Source organism: Dufourea novaeangliae, unplaced genomic scaffold (assembly GCF_001272555.1).
Source record: "Dufourea novaeangliae isolate 0120121106 unplaced genomic scaffold, ASM127255v1 scaffold96, whole genome shotgun sequence".
Taxonomy (NCBI): Eukaryota; Metazoa; Arthropoda; class Insecta; order Hymenoptera; family Halictidae; genus Dufourea; species Dufourea novaeangliae.
In genome coordinates, this window is record NW_015373974.1 from 345,150 (window position 1) to 363,474 (window position 18,325).

Consider the following 18,325-nt stretch of genomic DNA (forward strand, 5'->3'; position numbering starts at 1 on the left):
CCGCCATTTTCTCCCGTTCCGCCGAGCGGAAGTTGATTCCGTTCGCCCTAAACTGTTCCGGGATTCTCCGCAGAATTCTTGAATTGCTTCGCGGCGTAACTTAAGCCTCAATCCACCCTAGTTTCCCTTTCTTCGAAAACCATGAAAGGAAGGAGAACTTTTTCTTATCTTCGCCGCTTTGATTAGGACCGGCAGTACAACAGCTGCTACGGAAGCACGTGCTGAAACCATTTCTGTTAAGAATCCACCCTTATCTAAAAGGAGCAATTCGACGTGCACGATTCCGGGCAGCTGAACCGGCAATAACGATCTTGTCGAAGGTAAATGAACCTCTTTAAAAAAATACGAGATTCCTTCATTCTTGTTTTTACTATTGTCTGTTCTCATTTTAATGATGAAGCACATAACCACGTGAATTTTGCAGAAATGTGCCAGGGCATTAGTGACCTAACCTATTCACTTGTTATACAACTAACTGAAATCATTAAATCGTAGAAAAGTTAGTAAATTTAAGGATTAACTTAATTTAAACAAAATTTGACTCAATGAAAACTTGATAACTCAATGAATTTAAAATTAATTTAAAAAAATATATATTGTATAAGTTATAAATTCTGTTTGAAGAATTATAATTTATTTGGTACCTTTGATACTAGGGACAATTGAAATAATAATATGAATTGAATATATAAATATTTGAATATATGAATTATATAATAAGGAATGTATAAGTCATAGACTATTGTATATTGCAGTAGAGGATTTAATTATAGTTATTCCTTTTTAAACATAAAGCACATAATGACAAGCTGTGTGAATTTTGAAGAATTAAAATTATTGTATTGTTAAGTAAGAAAAGAGTGAAATTTAATGAAATGCTTTGTCATTTGAAGGAGCAGGGATTTAGTGTAGACTTTTACTTGGAAAAGAAGAGATTTATCCTCTTAAAATGGACCAATGAAAGATCCATCCCTCGAGGACCTTGAAATGTGTTTTATCTTTAAGTGGAGCAGATAGCACTTTAGTGAAATTTTACAGACTATTTTACAAACTTCCTAGTAGATGAAAAGTTTCTTTCAACAATGGAAGGCTTATGAAGTACAGTAGTTTATATAGGAAGATTGTATAATCGAAAATTTCCTGCTTCATCTTGTGTAGAACTTTTACAAAGTGTTTAACTTCTGCTAAAAATCTATTCAACATTATTTTAAATCTATTTTAATTGCTGTTTCTTACATGTTACCAGAACTAATAATAACATGATTCCTTAAGAGACATCTCGAAATTTTAAATAATGAAACATTGTTAAATTCTTACAATAATAATAATCTTTATTCAAGCTCGTACAATTATTACAGTCGTTTGCATGATGCAATAAAAATATTCAGTAGAAAGAGACTAGGGTTGCTAACTGTAGACAAAAGCTACTCAATGACTCACAGATTTATACTTTATATAATGAATACTAAAATTTGTATAATCTATTTTTAGGTAAATGCTTAAATCACTACACGTTTGTGTTCTCACAATTCCATATAAACAACTTATCAACAAAATTAGCTAGCATCCAATTACACAACAACAATTCCCTAGCCTCTTTTAATGGAGTCCAACATACACAACCAAAACATCAAGCCATCAGTTTATATTCCCGATTGGACAAGTCAAGAATTGAAGATTCGGTGCTAGATTCTACCAGAAGACTTTCCGTGGAAATCGAAACCTGCTGCACCTCCAGCTTCTCCGCATGGACTCCCCAATCCTCCAGATCCCTCCTCTCCTGGAACTTCTCTGGTAGCTTCTCCTCTTGCGAATCGAAGCCCCCATTAGCGTGATCGCTGTCATTCATCTCCTTAACAGCCCCAGCCTCTTCCACGTCGTCATTCTCCACGACCTTCGGCGAACTCCTCTCAGCTTCCAGTTTCTGGTCCTCCCACGTGCTATCGTTGCCGACCACGATTCCATCTCTGTTGATCGTCTGCATCAGTTTCAGAACGTTCAGCTCCGGTGGTAGGTTATAGGGGTTGAACCTGACCTCTGGCACATGCACCATGCTGTAGTCCCTAGACTGATCACTTTTCGGCTGATCGAACCTCTCAGCCATGATGGAATCCCTCTGATCTCTTTGAGCTTGAACGAATCTTTCAGCCATGATGGATTCCCTCTGATCCCTTTGAGGCTGGTCGAATCTGTCAGCCATTATGGAATCCCTTTGATCTCTTTGAGCTTGAACGAACCTTTCAGCCATGATGGATTCCCTCTGATCCCTTTGAGGCTGGTCGAATCTGTCAGTCATGATGGAATCCCTTTGATCTCTTTGAGCTTGAACGAATCTTTCAGCCATGATGGATTCCCTCTGATCCCTTTGAGGCTGGTCGAATCTGTCAGCCATTATGGAATCCCTTTGATCTCTTTGAGCTTGAACGAACCTTTCAGGCATGATGGATTCCCTCTGATCCCTTTGAGGCTGGTCGAATGTGTGAGTCATGATGGAATCCCTTTGATCTCTTTGAGCTTGAACGAACCTTTCAGCCATGATGGATTCCCTCTGATCCCTTTGAGGCTGGTCGAATCTGTCAGCCATGATGGAATCCCTTTGATCTCTTTGAGGTTGAACGAACCTGTCAGGCATGATCGAATCCCTAGACTGATCCCTTTGAGGCTGAACGAACCTCTCAGCCATATTGTAGTCCCTAGACTGATCCCTCTGGGGCTGGCCAAACCTATCAGCTACGATGGAATCCCTCTGATCCCTTTGAGGCTGACCAAACCCATCAATCATACCATACTGTCTCTGATCACTGTGTGGTTGAACGAACCTCTGAGCCATCTGAGGTGCTTGTCCCCTTTCATCAGGCAAAGGAAAGTCCAGTGGCCTAGGATAGTCTGACGGATAAAGATAGCCGTGTTCATCCTCATCAGGATCAACATCCTGCTTGTCAGCTCTGTAGACGACGCCCAATTTCGTTGTAGGATCCTCCAAAGAAGGCCTCGCTATAGGAGTATCGTATTCAGGGTATTCCTCGTTCACTGGCGTCTCAAACTGACGTTTGATCAGGTCGTGGAAGTTAGGCTTTCTGTACGAGGACCTATCCAGGCTCCTGGACATCGGGCGGCGAGGCTGGTAGGGTGTCGCTGGCGTGACTAGACCGTGAACAGGGGCGGCTGGTGCAGCAGCCACGTTAGAATTGACGTTCCTGGGCTCGAAGGGATTCTCGCGTTTGCAGGTGCCCCCGGACCTGTTGATCCCTGGGCCGCCTCGGCCTCCAGGGGCTCGGATGTACGGATTCGGGGGATTGTACGAATAGGGATTCGAATTAAAGGAGGCACTTGGTTGGAACTGCTGGCCACTGGGCCATCCGCTGGTCTCTGAGTCGCCGCCACGGTATTCGCCTGAAGATGGCGGCGCGTACCTGGAAAAAGGTTTTACTATTTAAACAAATGAATCGTTTTTACTTTGTTGGAGTTTAGTTTTACCTTCCACAAGTTTTACACAAGTACAAGTTTTACCTCCCAATACTACTTTTTACTGTTATTTCATTCAACAAATTCCGTAGATTCGACTATTTCAAGTCAGTTTTCTTCGGATTTATCGACTTCTTACGTCATTACTAGCCTCGGCAGCGACTCGATTCTATTTTTTACTACAATTTCATTTAACTAATTCCCTGGATAAGGTTTTTAAAGGTAGTTTCATCCGATTGATCGATTTCTTATACGGTTGCCATTGGGTTTTGGTTTATCTTGGTGGATCGTCTAAGGAAGATCACACGTCACATCCGGTTTCTTACCAATTTGCCAGGGCGCTTGGGCGGTCTCGGCGACACGAGGAACAGGAAGCATGCCTGATCCGTCTCGGTACACCATTCGAGTAGGTCCGCGGCGATCCAGCAACCAGGATCGCGTTCACGACTAGACAAAGTAAAACACGTCTTCGAAAGTGTCCCTCGAACATGCTACTGGGATATTAAGCGTCGGCTTGATCGTGGTCGCCTTATATATGTAAAAAAAAACGACAAGGACGTGATTTGTACTGTTTCTCTTTTTTAGTAAGATTTGTTGTTGTTTTGTCCATAGTTGCATCAGATTCGCGCAGTTGGTGCAAGATATCGGGATGATTCGATCATTTACTCATCGATGTTCGAAAGAGGCGAGTCAAGGTGGCCTTGATCCACATTCCGAGGCTTTGCGAAAGGAAGAGAGGAAATGGAACACGGATTTCTGTTTGGAAAATAATTTTCGTAATATTGTTTAGGAAGAATCGTTGCGAAAGACGCTTGAATCGCGGTCTCGGACTGTTTTGGCTTGTATTCGATCGATTTTAGACTGTTTTAGGTGTTCATGGAAACTCTCCTTTTCATCGTAATTACGGAATACCAAAATTTACAAATAATCTCTGGGTAATCAAGATTTCTACAAACATCAATTAAACTTTATCAGTGAAATTTTAATATTAATTAACTAATGTAAAATGTACTGTACGTATGGGCGGGTATTTATGCAACTAACTTTAATTTTCAAGATGGCTGCATAAACAACGCGTCATTTCTCGTTCTTCCGGTCGACGAACAAACACGAGTGGACGATTATCGTAATTTTTCAAACTCACAATTATCCCCTAGTTCCGTCGTGTTTAAATAAATAGTTACGAGGAACAACACGAAAGATCGAAAAAATGTACGTCCTGATTAGATTATCGCGTAAATTATTCTATTTCCCCGTGAATAACTTCCTCCAAAGGTTCCAAAATTCTTTCAAAAAAGAAAAATCCGTGACACCTATTGTAAATAAACATGATCCGATCGGTATAATAATTGATCGATTTTAGGCTGTTTTAAGTGTCCATGGAAACTCCCCTTTTCATAGAAATTATGAAGTTTCAATTGTTGCAAATTCACAATTTAAACTTAAAATGGGACAGAATTTTGAATTCAGTACTAAAGACTTTACTGCGTTAAAATAACACATAAATAATATTAAACTTTATTTGAACCTTCGTTTTATTGCGTTTTTTAAACCTCTGAGACGCTATAAATGCAACTTCCGCAGTCTAATAATAATCCAAACGACATTATGGACAAATATAGGTTAATTGCAAATCGTTTACAAATGAAGGAAATTAAAAAAAGGTAAATAAGATATTAATGGCTCAACCTATTAATACAACAGATAAACTCCACGCAGTATAACCGTAATTACGTTTGCCCGCGTGCACGTAATTGCTTGTGCAGAAAACGATGATTAGCGTAATTGCGCGCGAAGTCGGTTTCGAAACAAACACGCGCGGAACGAGAAAACTGAAGTTCCTTGTATTTGGTACACCTAAAACAGGCCACCTGAACATAACCCTGAAAAGAATGTCTGACCGAACGTTCATCAGAATAGTTTTCTTATAGGTGGACGCGTAGAGGTCATACGAAGGTCAACTTCGTTTTTCCAAATAGAAAGACATGTTGTTTTACGTACCATCTGGTAGAATATTTTAAGACCCGTAAAATGACCTATTTATAAAAATTTCAATGTCGTCGGAGCCTTAGAACACTCATCGAGGATTCACTGTAATTCTTATTGACTCATCCTGTATATGTTCCCGACGTAACCGAACCTTTGTCAGCTAGTAGAAAACAAACCCAGCGCGATGACATTTCAAGCAACCAAGCCCCGGCCCTGTTATTATTTATATTATATTTGTTACTTTATGCTTCGCCGTGAAAAAATCCATAGCGTGTTCGGATTACCAGTCGTTCGGTCGGAAATAAAAGTAAATTAGGTATCGACTACACGGCTGGCTGAACATCGAAAAATCATGAATAATAAATAATCCTCCCTGTGTTTTTGCCGTTTTATAATCGCAGTTGTAAGTATTCGTCGGGACAGAGAGGGACTCATCGTTTCGCGATATTCTTTTGTGCGACGGTTTGAGATGTCAGCAGCCGTAATAATAAATTCCTGCTGTGTATTGCTATTGGACTGCAGATTTTTATGGCTTTATAAAGAATTGTTTAATAATGTCCGATGGAAGTTCGTATTTTACTCGGAACCTGTTGGTACCCGTAACCGAGTCAACAAATTCTACATTCATTTCGGTTCTCCGGGGAATGTTTATTCACTGAAAGAGTCTAATTATTCTTGTGCATTAAATTATAACGTCGGAAATTTTTTAAATTCGTAGCATCCATTTATTTACGCGGTTGTTAGTGTCTTATACTCTTCCGGTGATAATTACGATTCCTTTTGTTAATTTTTCATTGAATTGTTGACCTTTGAGTATGCAATTATATTCATTAACGTAACATTATGTAAACCATATTCTAGTTATGATTTTAGATAGATATTATTCCCTTCAATCGAAGGCGCCATGTTTGACTGATGAAATATTATTGAATCTACATTTCTAAAATATGGAATCCTATATTTTCCATAATCATCAGGTGCACCAATAAGTAAGCATGTTTTGTCAAATATATTTATTAAAAGTAGATTTTAAAAAATAACATTCAATAAATTTTGTGTATCTTAAATAATATCTGTTCATATTCTCCAACGCCCGCCATTTTTAAGGGAACAGAAACGGCGGGAAGACGAATTGGATTTAAAAAATAGTGAATTACTTATTCTTGCGCTTGATAATACAATGACTACATCCGTGCAACTTTACATTTTCCTTAAGTTACGAAAGAACAGATAAAGCTGTTTTACTCGAATTCTACGATAAAATACTAATTTTATCCCACATAATTATAATTGTTGCTTCCAGTTGAAACCCCAGAGGCCAGATTGGTCAGTGATCTACGATCTTAATTGTACAGATAACCTTCTATCGACTTAATATATATTGTTTCTATAAATCGCTGAACCACCAAATTAATCCTAATAAAATTATATAAAAAAACATACCTTAATTTCCAGATCGGTATGGATTACACTTTACACCTCGCGTTAGCAAATTCTATCCCTAATTCTATCTCGCCGTCGAATCTCCAAACTAGCGCAATTTACCATTCTCTACAACGCAATATCACGCGACGTTGCGTGCAACGTTCGCCATTTCGACAGGATCCATCTCCTACATAAACCTCGAAACATCGGGAAAAAACGTCAAACTCAAAATCAAACTAGAACAAGAATGTACAAAGTGTATTTGCTTCTGATAGCACTATCAATCGCCATCTTGGCGACGGACGTCAGTGCCGCCGAGTCCTGCCAGATGGCGTTGAACTCACCGCTGGACCCCTGCCAAGCAGCCTGCGAATTGGAACGATCCCACGTGATCAAAGATGGCGTCTTCGACGTGGATCGACTGTTCGATCTGGTGGAAGACATCGTAAGCTCCGATGATGCTTCCAGAAGCAGGAAAAATCTACTAAAAGTGGCGTTCGGTATCTGTAATCGCGAAACGTCACGGTTGAAACGTCTGGACCACTGCACGAACGTCATGGTGATCTACCACTGCGTCACGATGATGCTGCAATTGGACGATTCGAATGGATATTAGACGGTCCTTGGAAAATTTATTCTTCGATTCGCAAACGAAGTCGCTGGAAGGAAAACATTATTTTCGTCGAAATCTCGGTCTTGGCTCCTATTAATAATTCATCGTCGTTTGCCTGCATTTCGAATCAATTTTCGGAGTAGAAAACTTTTCGATGATGCTGCACTCGCCTGAAGACAAACCAAGAACCGTTGTTGTTCTCTGGCTATTGCTACGATCGTCGAGGGACATTTTCCCAGCATATGACGCCTTAAAGACGCCTATTTTACGGCTATTTTAAGTCTAAGACGCCTTTAAGCCGTCTTTAAGGCGTTATTGGGCATCATGTGTTATCTTCGATGGATTATAGTATTTAATGAAGTTGCAAGTAGATATTAGTGTTTGGCAGAGTTGGACAGTTTTTGTTTTCCTAATATTAGTAATGCACTATTTCTTTCTAATCCTTTTGGTACCTTAAAGCCGATATGTATATGGGCTTTTTGGATCTCCGAAAAATACCTTGAGCCGATATATCGAGTTTCCATTTTTAATATAATTTAAGCACGTGTAATGACACTTTATTTTCATAAAATTAGTTTTTATAGTGGAACATACGTTTACTGGATGGGAATATTAAAATTTGAAAAAACGTGAAAATATTGATTTAAAGTATTCATTTAAAATTATTTAAATTTAAAAGTACATATTCATTTTGTAGATAAATATGTTAATTTTAGTAGATACCTCATAAATCGCATATTTTTTCAATTTATTTTTGTTTATTTCTTAAACACCTTTTTTACCCTATTTGTGTCTCAGAAAGGCTCTTAGAATATTAAAGTAGTTTAGCTAATTTCTGAGTGGACTTTGCGGAAAGTGGACTTGCACCATTATTATAATTAATGATTTTGTAATTTAACAACGAAACTTGTAGCAACCAATATACATGGGCAGTTAAAAATCCGGACTGTAAATTGTTTCGAAATAAAAAAAGTTCACAATTGTAACCGTGTGAACGGAATAATTGCTATTAACTCAATCTTCCTGGAAAATGGAGTTACACCACTTTCATGATTGGACGGTTCGTATAGGTATGGGGAAAAATATAGAACGGATGGAAAAATATAGTATTTAAAGAACATATTGTTTGAAAACGGTATTGGGCCAATTTCAACCGGATGATCGATGAATAACACGCGAAGTCCATATATTCGTTATTTGCAAATAGTAAATAATTTATTTTGTTTGTCAAACTTTACATTCGATAGGAAATTCGACACGGTTCGCAATTATAGTGAGAGCCTTAACATGTTTTATTTCTCAACAGTTTAATACAATTAAAAGTAGAATAAAACAATAGTCTTATAAAAATTCCATTAAAGAAACGATAAAAATAGATGAATTAGAATTAAATTTAATTGAAATTAAAACATGTAAAATTTAATACAGTATGGTGACAAGATGTAATTGTTTATACATTTTAAAGTATACTATAGACCTTAATACTTACTTAAAAAAAATATGTTATTAATTTGTCGAAAAAAGTGCTGTTTGATCAAGCTTCCTCGATCACCGTCTCGATAAATATTGTGACAAACGTTCACCTTCGAATCGATTTCTTCGCAGGCGGGACACAGACGACGACATAATATCGAAGAAGTCGTTGCAAGCGGTCAAGCAGATCGTAAACTTCCTCAAACAACGTACGTAACAATAACACGTCGTTTAAACAATTATTCCAAATATTATGACAAACCAACATAAATAAAGTTTCCCAAAGACTCTGCAACCTTGATTCCTCAACGTAGAAACTAACATCTTTCTTCAATTCTCAATCATTTATTCACACCTATAGATTCACAGTTTTCTACTTATTATTAACAAATCAAGAGCCAATTCGTAGATAAAAGATTAATTGAAAGGAAGGAAAAAACAGGGTATATAAATATTTACAATAAGAAAGCCACCTTAGATTTCGATGATTTTTTAATATCTTCTCAAGGTCATCATCCAGATTAATATTCTGAAGGTTTTAATTTTAGCTCGGGTTCATCGTTTCTAAAATAGTTATTATCAAAAATGTTTAGTATCGTATTTTAATAGTATTGATAAGTAAAATGACCTTGACCTTGACATATGTTGTCAAGGTAACCCTCCTGAGTGACTTTTTTTACAAATGGTGACCCCAACTAAAACCTCTACAACACAACTCAGGGTGATGACCTTGACAACATATTGAAAAATCATCGAAATCGGAAGTGGCTACCTTATTGTAAATATTTACAAAAAACAGGATGAAAAATTTATATTTTCCACGCAAGACGCCAGAGAGGAAGGTCTGTTTCGACGAGCCGGACGCCGTGATATCCGTACGAGAATTCTAAATTCCCTAAAGAAGGGGGAGAAACCTCATTTGGGCAATGACAACGCGGCCCTCGAGTGCGCTGCAGCGTTGCAGCTCTTCCTGGGCCATTTGAAGAAACCAGTGATGCCTCAGCACGTGCAGGAACTCCTTTTGGGTAATTCCGTACTTCCCTGAATGCGCAACTCCTATACATATATCTTTAACAATACTCCGAATTCAAAGTCTCCTTTAGCATACGCCAAAAAAACCATCGAGTATCATTTATTTTTTTTTAACTAAACAAACGTTCCTTCCATATTTACCAAAATGTACCTTAAATTATTAACTATATGTACACATCGTCCCGAAAATTAATATACTAAATGAATCTTTTTTTAGGTTATGTAATAACGTAATGGAATTCTGTAATACCCTCAAACCCACGTCTCTACAATTCTTTAAACTCGAAATTTCCTTTAGCATACGCGAATGTTTGTTAAGCAGTCAAAAATAAGGGACACGTATTTTTTTTTATCGGTTGAGACGCGACTTTAAGTGGTAAAACCACCCCTCGAAATTTCGATCCGAAATTTTGTTGTTATAAACAAATTATATTTTGGACAATTTGTTAGCACCATATTATTCTACATAAAAAAAACCGCAAACCTCGTCCATTAGAAGTTTTCATGTATCTCCTCTGGTTTTCGAGATAGTACTTTCGGGTCGAAACTTCGAGAGGTGGTTTCACCCCTTAAAGTCGCGTCTTATTCGATAAAAAAAAATACGTATCCCTTATTTTTGACTGCTTAACGGACATACGAAGTTTCATCAAAATCGGAGTGGGACACTTCCGTGCCTTCCCTTGTTAGACTTAAAATAGCCGTAAAATGGACGTCTTCAAGGCGTCATGTGTTATCTGGGGATCTGCATGCAGAGACCAAAGAACAGACCCGAACGGTAAACGTAGGGAACGTAACGAAACACCTAGCCGCGACCCAATGGTTACCATAAATTCCCCTACCCCTATCACAAGGGCCGTAAGAACGAGGGGTCATTAAATGGTAATTTTCCATCGACCAGCTGACAATCCAGGGGTGACCGCCCACGTGATCGCAAGGGACGCGCTGGGATTGATACGACAGGACGTCGGTGGACGTCACGGGGAGCTGTTGGCAGAGCTTCTTGATTTACTGAGACACTTGACACTTTCCGGGCCGCCGTCCGAGAGATCGGAACTACGCGGCTCGCCACTTCCGATAGCGCTGCTCCCGGTATTTTTCACGTTAACGGTAAGACCTGCGAACTTGTAACCGATGATCTCTAATTAGACAAATATGTACTGCGGATTTTTATGCAAAATCGTATTTTCTAAAGCAATTTATACAGAGAAGAGCAAATGTGGAAATTTCTTTATTTTCTTAAGTATCATATTAGGTTCGAAATGAACTAGAAAACTGACTGGAACTGATGAAAGTTTTGTATTTTACTGTATTTTACAGACCCCTATAGGCAATAAATGCATAAAATCCGCAGTCTAGTCATTTAGGATAGTATGTGTACACGAATGAAATCTCCATCTTGTGCTGGTCTGTGGGACCTGAACTGGTACTTCTTGGGATCTACATATGTATATGGTTGGTGGATACTTACTGTATTACGGTTAGAGCCTTGATCCATTTAGAGATTTAACCTGTTAAAGTTAGAGCCTTACCTTTTCAGGGGTATAACTTCCTCAAGATTAAAGCCTTAACCTATTAAAGTGTTAGAGTCTTAGGCCGTAACCTATTAAACTTAGAGCCTTAATATATTTAGAGCATTAACTTACTAAGATTAGAGCTTTAATCTATTTAGAGCTTTAACTTATTAAGATTGAAGTCTTAACCTATTAAAGTGTTAGAGTCTTAGGCCGTAACCTATTAAACTTAGAGCCTTAACCTATTTAGAGCATTAATTTACTAAGACTGGAGCCTTAACCTAGTAAGGTTAGAGCCTTAACCTATTTAGAGTATTAACTTACTAAGATTAGAGCCTTAACCAATTTAGAGCTTTAACTTATTAAGATTGAAGTCTTAACCTATTAAAGTGTTAGAGTCTTAGGCCGTAACCTATTAAACTCAGAGCCTTAATCTATTTAGAGCATTAATTTACTAAAACTGGAGCCTTAACCTAGTAAGATTAGAGCCTTAACCTATTTAGAGCATTAACTTACTAAGATTAGAGCCTTAACCTATTTAGAGCTTTAACTTATTAAGATTGAAGTCTTAACCTATTAAAGTGTTAGGTCTTATGAAGGTTGAAGCCTGAACCTACTTACAACTCTAACCTATTAACGTTAGAGACTTAAACTATTAAGGTGTTAAAACTTTAATCCATTAAGTTTAGGGACTTAACCTATTTAGAGTTTTAACTTATTAAGATTAGAACTATAACCTATTAAGCCTTAGCCCATTAAGGCTGAAGCTTTAACCTATTTAGAGCTTGTACTTATTAAGGTTAGAGCGTTAACCCATTAAGTTTAAACCCGACTCTATCATATGGCAGTCCATGACCTTCTATAAAGTCACTGTACTCGACACGAGGGCAATTCTAGATCGACTTTTCAGACGGGCGCAAACCAATGATCGAATCCAATAGGCAATAGGGTCAAAGTATACGCACACGTATACAGATTCTTCTGCGACTGATCGATCGTTTCCCATTTCAGCCAGCTGACCTGGTGAAATGGAAGCAAGTGGCCACCAGATTCAATGAATTAATTACGGAAGCGCCTGAACAACTGCAGCCGAATGAAAATCGATCGTGTAACATCGAATCGACGACGGATGCTGCCACCGATAATACGGCGGCGAGATTAAGAAACGGAAACGACAGCCTAGTGGTTTGAGGAAAATCAAACTTCTCGAGAAAATCCATCGGGAGGAAAAAATAGATGAAATAAACCAATTACCTGTCTCCCTTTTATCCTCGTTTTAAACTATGCCAGTGCTGTCAGTTGCGAAAAAAGGAAGTTAAAAATCGAGTCATCTGTTAATTTCCATCGTATGCGGTGCATGTCGAATTTCACGATGAATAGGAGAGACCAGCGTTGGTTAAAGGAACCGTGTTCACCCGTTTGAAAGAGATTCGTTAACAAAACCGGAAGAGCAATGATTAATGGGATTACGGGAAGTCCCTCTTTTGTCCTGTTTCAACTTCCTGGCTCAAGGATGTTGTTGGTAAATTCCTTTGACGGTACGCTAACTCTTTTTCTTTTCATAGTCTCTTTGCTGTCTGGGGGATCTCGATTCATTAGGACAGGAGGAACATCTGTGGCCATTTTTAAGCCCCGTGGCCGTTACGAAAAAAGGACCATTATTTACTCGACGAAGGACGTATTAAAAATAAAAATTTAATCTGACTTTTGTCCCATCGTGAACCTGTGTTTAGTGTAAAGTACTTTGCCTCGAATGAATGCGAAGGACCCAGGGCAGAGAGGAGGCGCCTTAGAAAAGATGGGATTAAGTAATTGCTTCCTGGTGGAATAAAAAGGCTGGGCGGTTCGGAATATTTTCATTTTAATACCGAATTTATACAAATGCCCGTTACGGAACCCACCGAGGGTCAGGCTGGATACAATTCAGCTATTTCCAATTCCAATCGATTCGCGGCAGTATTAACCGGCATTAGTACGAATGGAAGGTTAACATCCTTCTAATCAACCGGTATCGACTCAACAAGACCGAATTCTCAAGCATCTTAAACATTTATTTCACTGTGCCAGGTTAGAAATGTGCTGTATTTAACAAACAACCCAAAAGAATCCGTTAATTTCCGAAATTCCTTGCGGTCCTTTACTGCTGGTAGCTGATATCATTTAGGCCAGAATATCCTCGAAACTTTCCACATCTACAAGGTAGCAATTTCCAGCCATAACTTCTATATGGAATCTGAAACATTTAGAACAATTTATAAATTTTAATGGATAATCAACTTTTTGCTTAGTTTGCACGTTCACTTGAACAGGCGAATAGCTATCCAGATCCCATTACTTAGCTACTCTGTGATAAAGGATGTCTCTTGATCACTTGATTCAGGGCCAAATGATCAAGGACCATTATTCCCACCGCGTATAATCTAATAAATTAAGAAATAAAATGATGGGGATATAGTCAAAATAGTAATTCGCAAATAGAAAAATTATCCGTTGTTCCATCCACAGAGTTTAACATAAAAAAATGTTATGACTAGACTGCGGATTTTATGCATTTACAGCCTATAGGGCTCTGTGAAATACAATAAAAGACAGAAGTTTCATTGGATCCAACGAGTTCTCTATTTTATTTTGAACTCAATAAGACACTTAAGAGGAAAACTAAATTCCTACATTCGCTCATGTCTTTATAAATTACTTTAGAAAATTTCATTCTGCATAAAAATCCGCAGTCTAGTTATGACAATACATGTCCTCAGATCTCCTGCACCTTTTATTACAATATGAAAGTGAAGAAACTAGTGAATTTCTAAATTTTCAAAAGTTTCTCACGTTTCTCGACCGATCGAAGCAAACATGCGTTTATCGTCGGTAGTTCTAGGGTCAAAAAGGAATCGGAATTTTCGGGTTACCCAAATTCCCTCTTAAGTATATACTTATACCTCTTTTTGATACAACTTCTCCGGCCGAAGGAGTCCTCGGACGCAATAGTACACCGCGGAGGCGGCGGAGCAATTGTCCAAACTTTGCTCGGGCATGATCTCCCTGTGGCAGACGTGGAGCGCTGCCTTCAGTAAATTTCTCTTGTTGTCCGGATATAATTCCAGTCCCCCTTGGTCCACCATTCCCATGGCTCGAGTCACGTTGAATTTCCCGTCCTTCGTGAGCCCGATCTTTTCCAGCTCGCAGGCCCTTTGACAAGGACCTGGCCCCACTTGCAGTCTGCACTCCGACTCGTATCTACGCAGAACGTTCAGCGTCAAACATGGGACCAGCAAGAATGCTATTAATAGAAGCACGCTTGCGCCCGACATTTTGGACTTCACGCCTGTTCCAGGTGCGTCTCACATCCAGCCTGTGGTTTATATACCTCGCACGAGAGATTGGACGCTTCCGGCTGTATCTGCGTGACGGTAACTTCGTCGTGTGACGCAATAGAGGATCGTGAAGTCGAGAAGGAACAATGGATTCTGTCACTTATTTATCATTATTTCGAAATGTAATATTTTACAGTGAGGTTAAATTTCCTTTGTTGGCATCTGTTGAATAACAAAACGCTTTTGTTTTATGAGAAATTTAATATTCATTAAAAATTGAAGTAACGAAGTAAGATATATACGTTGGAGGTGACTGTTTTTTTAAATCTCAAAAAAAAATTGTAATATGTTTTGCAAAATTAATTAAAAACAACGCGAAGAGAAAATCACAATATAATATATATTATAAAATGATAGAGTTTTAAAAACATTTTCGACTTTGACGAAATACATTAACCCTCGTCCCGTCGCTTGTTGTTAATTTGACACAGTTTTCTCCTAAGAATTGACGTTACTCTTTCATGCGTAGATAAATTTGGCGGACCCATCGTGACTTTTACTTTAAAGAATTTGCAAATTTAACTATTTATAATTTCGTTATATTAATTTTTACCACTTGGTCAATTTGACAGCGAGGGACAAATTAAGTTGGGAAAACGAAGGACGGATGAGGGTTAAAAACAATTTTGAAAGAAACTAGGGAAAGGTCGGGTCCAGCTGTGAAAAGTGGACCTGATCAAGTGGATATCCAGCTGCAGTATGGTGAAAGGTTGACAAAGTTCCATAGGGGATAAAATCTTCAGTGAGTAATGTGTCCAGTATGAGGACATTTCGAGAAAGTTCTTCTCTCAGGATGATCATGTAGTCTCGGAGGAGCACTTTCGTCACTTTGTCGGATAACCTGGACACATTTAACCACCGCTCGGGGGAATTTTTATGAAGGTATTAAGGGACTTTGTATAGGTTTAGGAACTTTGCGCGATAGGTAGTGGGCGGGGGATCACTCGGAGTCATTTATTTTTATATTAATTGGTCCAGGAAGTGGATAGTAGACTTACTGACAGACATAATATTTTAAGTATACTTGACAGTATCTTTTTGGAGGGAATCTAAATGGTTGAAAAACTTCTTTACTTTTTCAAGGAAAAATACGTTTCACTGAATTTCTTTAAATCGATCCCAGAGTAATCGCGTGGAGTTTCTGGAAAACTTTGAAATAGGTTATGTCACGTGGTTCTGTTATAACATACTCGATCCTTAAGCTAGAACAAGGGTTCATAGGTGGCTGAATGGTTCTATTTCAACCCTCTTTACTTTCACTTGTTTCGTTCGTTCAAATAAAATACCATAATGGAGGTGCAATCACCGTCGAGATAGAGGTACTTTTCGAGGTTAGGGAACAATTTAAGGAGAATCGACAGCTTTATTCGAGCGGGGGATCAATGGTAAGAGGAGAGTGCGATAGAACGCACACGAGAAGCTTGTTGCCGGGTGTAACGAAAGTATAATGACTGTTACGTGAATAACATAATTATTTTAATGAGCCGACGTGTAGGAAATTAGTTTTGGAAACACGTATGAGAACGAAGTGGCGCCTCTGCTACCTCCCATCCTTCCCTGTCCGACAGAATCTGTTTCCGAGTAACGAAATTTCACGGGTTTTATAAATATCGTGTGTACTTTCTTGCAAACACAAGGTACAAGCCGGAGATACGGTTAATTAATTATGCGTTACACCGTCGCAGAATGCTACGCACTGTATGTATCTTAATTAATAGAAGAGTAAAAAGTTTTCTGTCCTTCATTTCGGAAAGAGCCGTCCCGCAACCATTGGGGAGGATTATTTTTTAATGTAATTGCAAGTAAACATTGTTAAAAATGAATTAAAATTAAGCTTTATATAAACAAAATGTTTTATATGGATACAATACAATTGAATTGTTAACGGAATGTAGATGTTGTAAGATTTAATCACGTTTTTAGCTGATAGAAGCAAGAGAATTTAATGGAAAACTTGTTTTAAGTAATTTGCAACGTCGATAATTAATAATTTATCGACTAATTTATATATATTTATTCGTATATTTAATTATTTAACGAATGTATTATATTTCAATTTAATCATTTCTTTGAATGTCTTTTGCCAAATAGTTGTGTTAGATCCCACGTAAACGTCGATTTGAAACTTTCCGAAGATCCATTATTCGCCGCGGTTTGCTTGGATATTCCAGGTCGATAACTGTACGAACTTTATACATCAGCAAGCACGTGTTACCGTGATCGTTTGTTTTAACTGTTTCCACGAGAAGCTGCAGTCTATGGCCGGGATTCATAGTCACTACTTATTCTTAAGCAAATGCTTAAGTTCCAAGTTATGAATGTGTAGTCCATACGTATACATCTAATTGTTCCGGAGGCCAACGAAATATCACTGAACATCCCGTGTCTCTTGAGGCGTGGGGTCATAGAACCCCAGGTGGAGGCGTCAAAGACCCCGTGAGGTGAGAACGTGGTATCACTTATTGACTGGTGGCGCCACCCGTGGAGATTCGCTCAAACTGCTAGCCAAATCATACCGACAAGTGAGTGAAAATTCTTAATAATAGAAAAATGCGAATATCTCAGTACTTAAGAGCTGGAATTTAAGGTTACTAGTCTTAAAATATTCCCCACGATTCAATGCTTCGAACGAATGGAGCAGAACCCTACAATTAGGCAAATTATTTCTACCATTGTTGATACATGTATGTCGTGTTGACAGAAATAATTCTTCCGATTGTGGGGTTCTGCAGTATTGGGTCGATGCATAGGATCGTCAGGAGTAATTTGAGACTAACTGCTTTCATTTGAAGCGCCTAATTATTAAGATATTCAGATTTTTCTATCATTAGGAATTTTCACTCACTTGTCGGTATGATTTGGCTAGCAGTTTGAGCGAATTGCCATGGATGGCGCCACCGGTCGAAAAAACAATGGTACTCCGCGATTAAATGCGATTTTAACAGTGTTCTGGTTGTTTATTGTTATTATCAATGACAGAGAATTAATCTATGTACTTTAAGCTTCAATCTGAATGCTTGAAACGTAGATTAATACTCTCTAACGGCTGCAAACCAGTAATTACAAGTAAATTTACAACATCACATTTGTTTGTACCGGTTGACACTGTATCTCGTCATGCGTACCCCGCTCAGTTCACTTTGGACAACTCTTCCAACGTTATGCTGACAGCACTCGCCTTGACCAAGCATTCAGATTGAAGCTTAAAGAACATAGATTAATTCCCTGTCATTAATAATCACATAAACAACCAGAAAGTACTTGTGACATCTGTCGAGTGTCGGAAGAACTATTGGCGCCTCCCCAGGTCGAGGACGTGCAATTGTTTTTAAAAAAAATTGCATTGTAGTGCCACTTATCGGTGACCAGCTGAACTAATCCTGAACAGTAGGTGGCGCTATACTACAATTCCTCCAAAAATGTAAAAACCCTGTACTACAATG

General features: G+C 38.4%; 3 protein-coding genes across 3 annotated transcripts; 1 reads left to right on the forward strand and 2 right to left on the reverse strand.

The window, feature by feature from the left end:
* Nucleotides 1-1,307: 1,307 nt before the first annotated feature.
* LOC107186941 lies at nt 1,308-3,955 on the reverse strand. Its single transcript, XM_015574913.1, has 2 exons — nt 3,792-3,955; nt 1,308-3,413 (listed from the first exon to the last, which is right to left on the reverse strand). Exons 1-2 carry the CDS (start codon nt 3,953-3,955, stop codon nt 1,631-1,633), a joined length of 1,947 nt encoding a protein of 648 aa, XP_015430399.1. The 3' UTR covers nt 1,308-1,630.
* Nucleotides 3,956-7,126: 3,171 nt separating this feature from the next.
* LOC107186942 lies at nt 7,127-12,699 on the forward strand. The gene is made up of 6 exons (XM_015574914.1): nt 7,127-7,324; nt 8,921-8,934; nt 9,032-9,174; nt 9,793-9,990; nt 10,896-11,104; nt 12,520-12,699. The coding sequence occupies exons 1-6, from the start codon at nt 7,127-7,129 to the stop codon at nt 12,697-12,699; spliced, it is 942 nt and encodes a 313-aa protein (XP_015430400.1).
* Nucleotides 12,700-13,364: 665 nt separating this feature from the next.
* On the reverse strand, nt 13,365-14,825 carry LOC107187060. Its single transcript, XM_015575055.1, has 2 exons — nt 14,448-14,825; nt 13,365-13,741 (listed from the first exon to the last, which is right to left on the reverse strand). Exons 1-2 carry the CDS (start codon nt 14,817-14,819, stop codon nt 13,646-13,648), a joined length of 468 nt encoding a protein of 155 aa, XP_015430541.1. The 5' UTR covers nt 14,820-14,825; the 3' UTR covers nt 13,365-13,645.
* Nucleotides 14,826-18,325: the final 3,500 nt, after the last annotated feature.

Excerpts from the sequence above, each read along its gene's own strand:
- LOC107186941 (XM_015574913.1), bottom strand. The coding sequence starts at position 3,955 with ATGTTCGAGGGACACTTTCGAAGACGTGTTTTACTTTGTCTAGTCGTG. Across the intron at positions 3,414-3,791 it reads CCAAGCGCCCTGGCAAATTG|GTACGCGCCGCCATCTTCAG; the intron begins GTAAGAAACCGG and ends ACCTTTTTCCAG.
- LOC107186942 (XM_015574914.1), top strand. The coding sequence starts at position 7,127 with ATGTACAAAGTGTATTTGCTTCTGATAGCACTATCAATCGCCATCTTG. Across the intron at positions 9,991-10,895 it reads CGTGCAGGAACTCCTTTTGG|CTGACAATCCAGGGGTGACC; the intron begins GTAATTCCGTAC and ends TCCATCGACCAG. Across the intron at positions 11,105-12,519 it reads CGGTATTTTTCACGTTAACG|CCAGCTGACCTGGTGAAATG; the intron begins GTAAGACCTGCG and ends TTCCCATTTCAG.
- LOC107187060 (XM_015575055.1), bottom strand. The coding sequence starts at position 14,819 with ATGTCGGGCGCAAGCGTGCTTCTATTAATAGCATTCTTGCTGGTCCCA. Across the intron at positions 13,742-14,447 it reads AGAAGTTGTATCAAAAAGAG|ATTCCATATAGAAGTTATGG; the intron begins GTATAAGTATAT and ends TAAATGTTTCAG.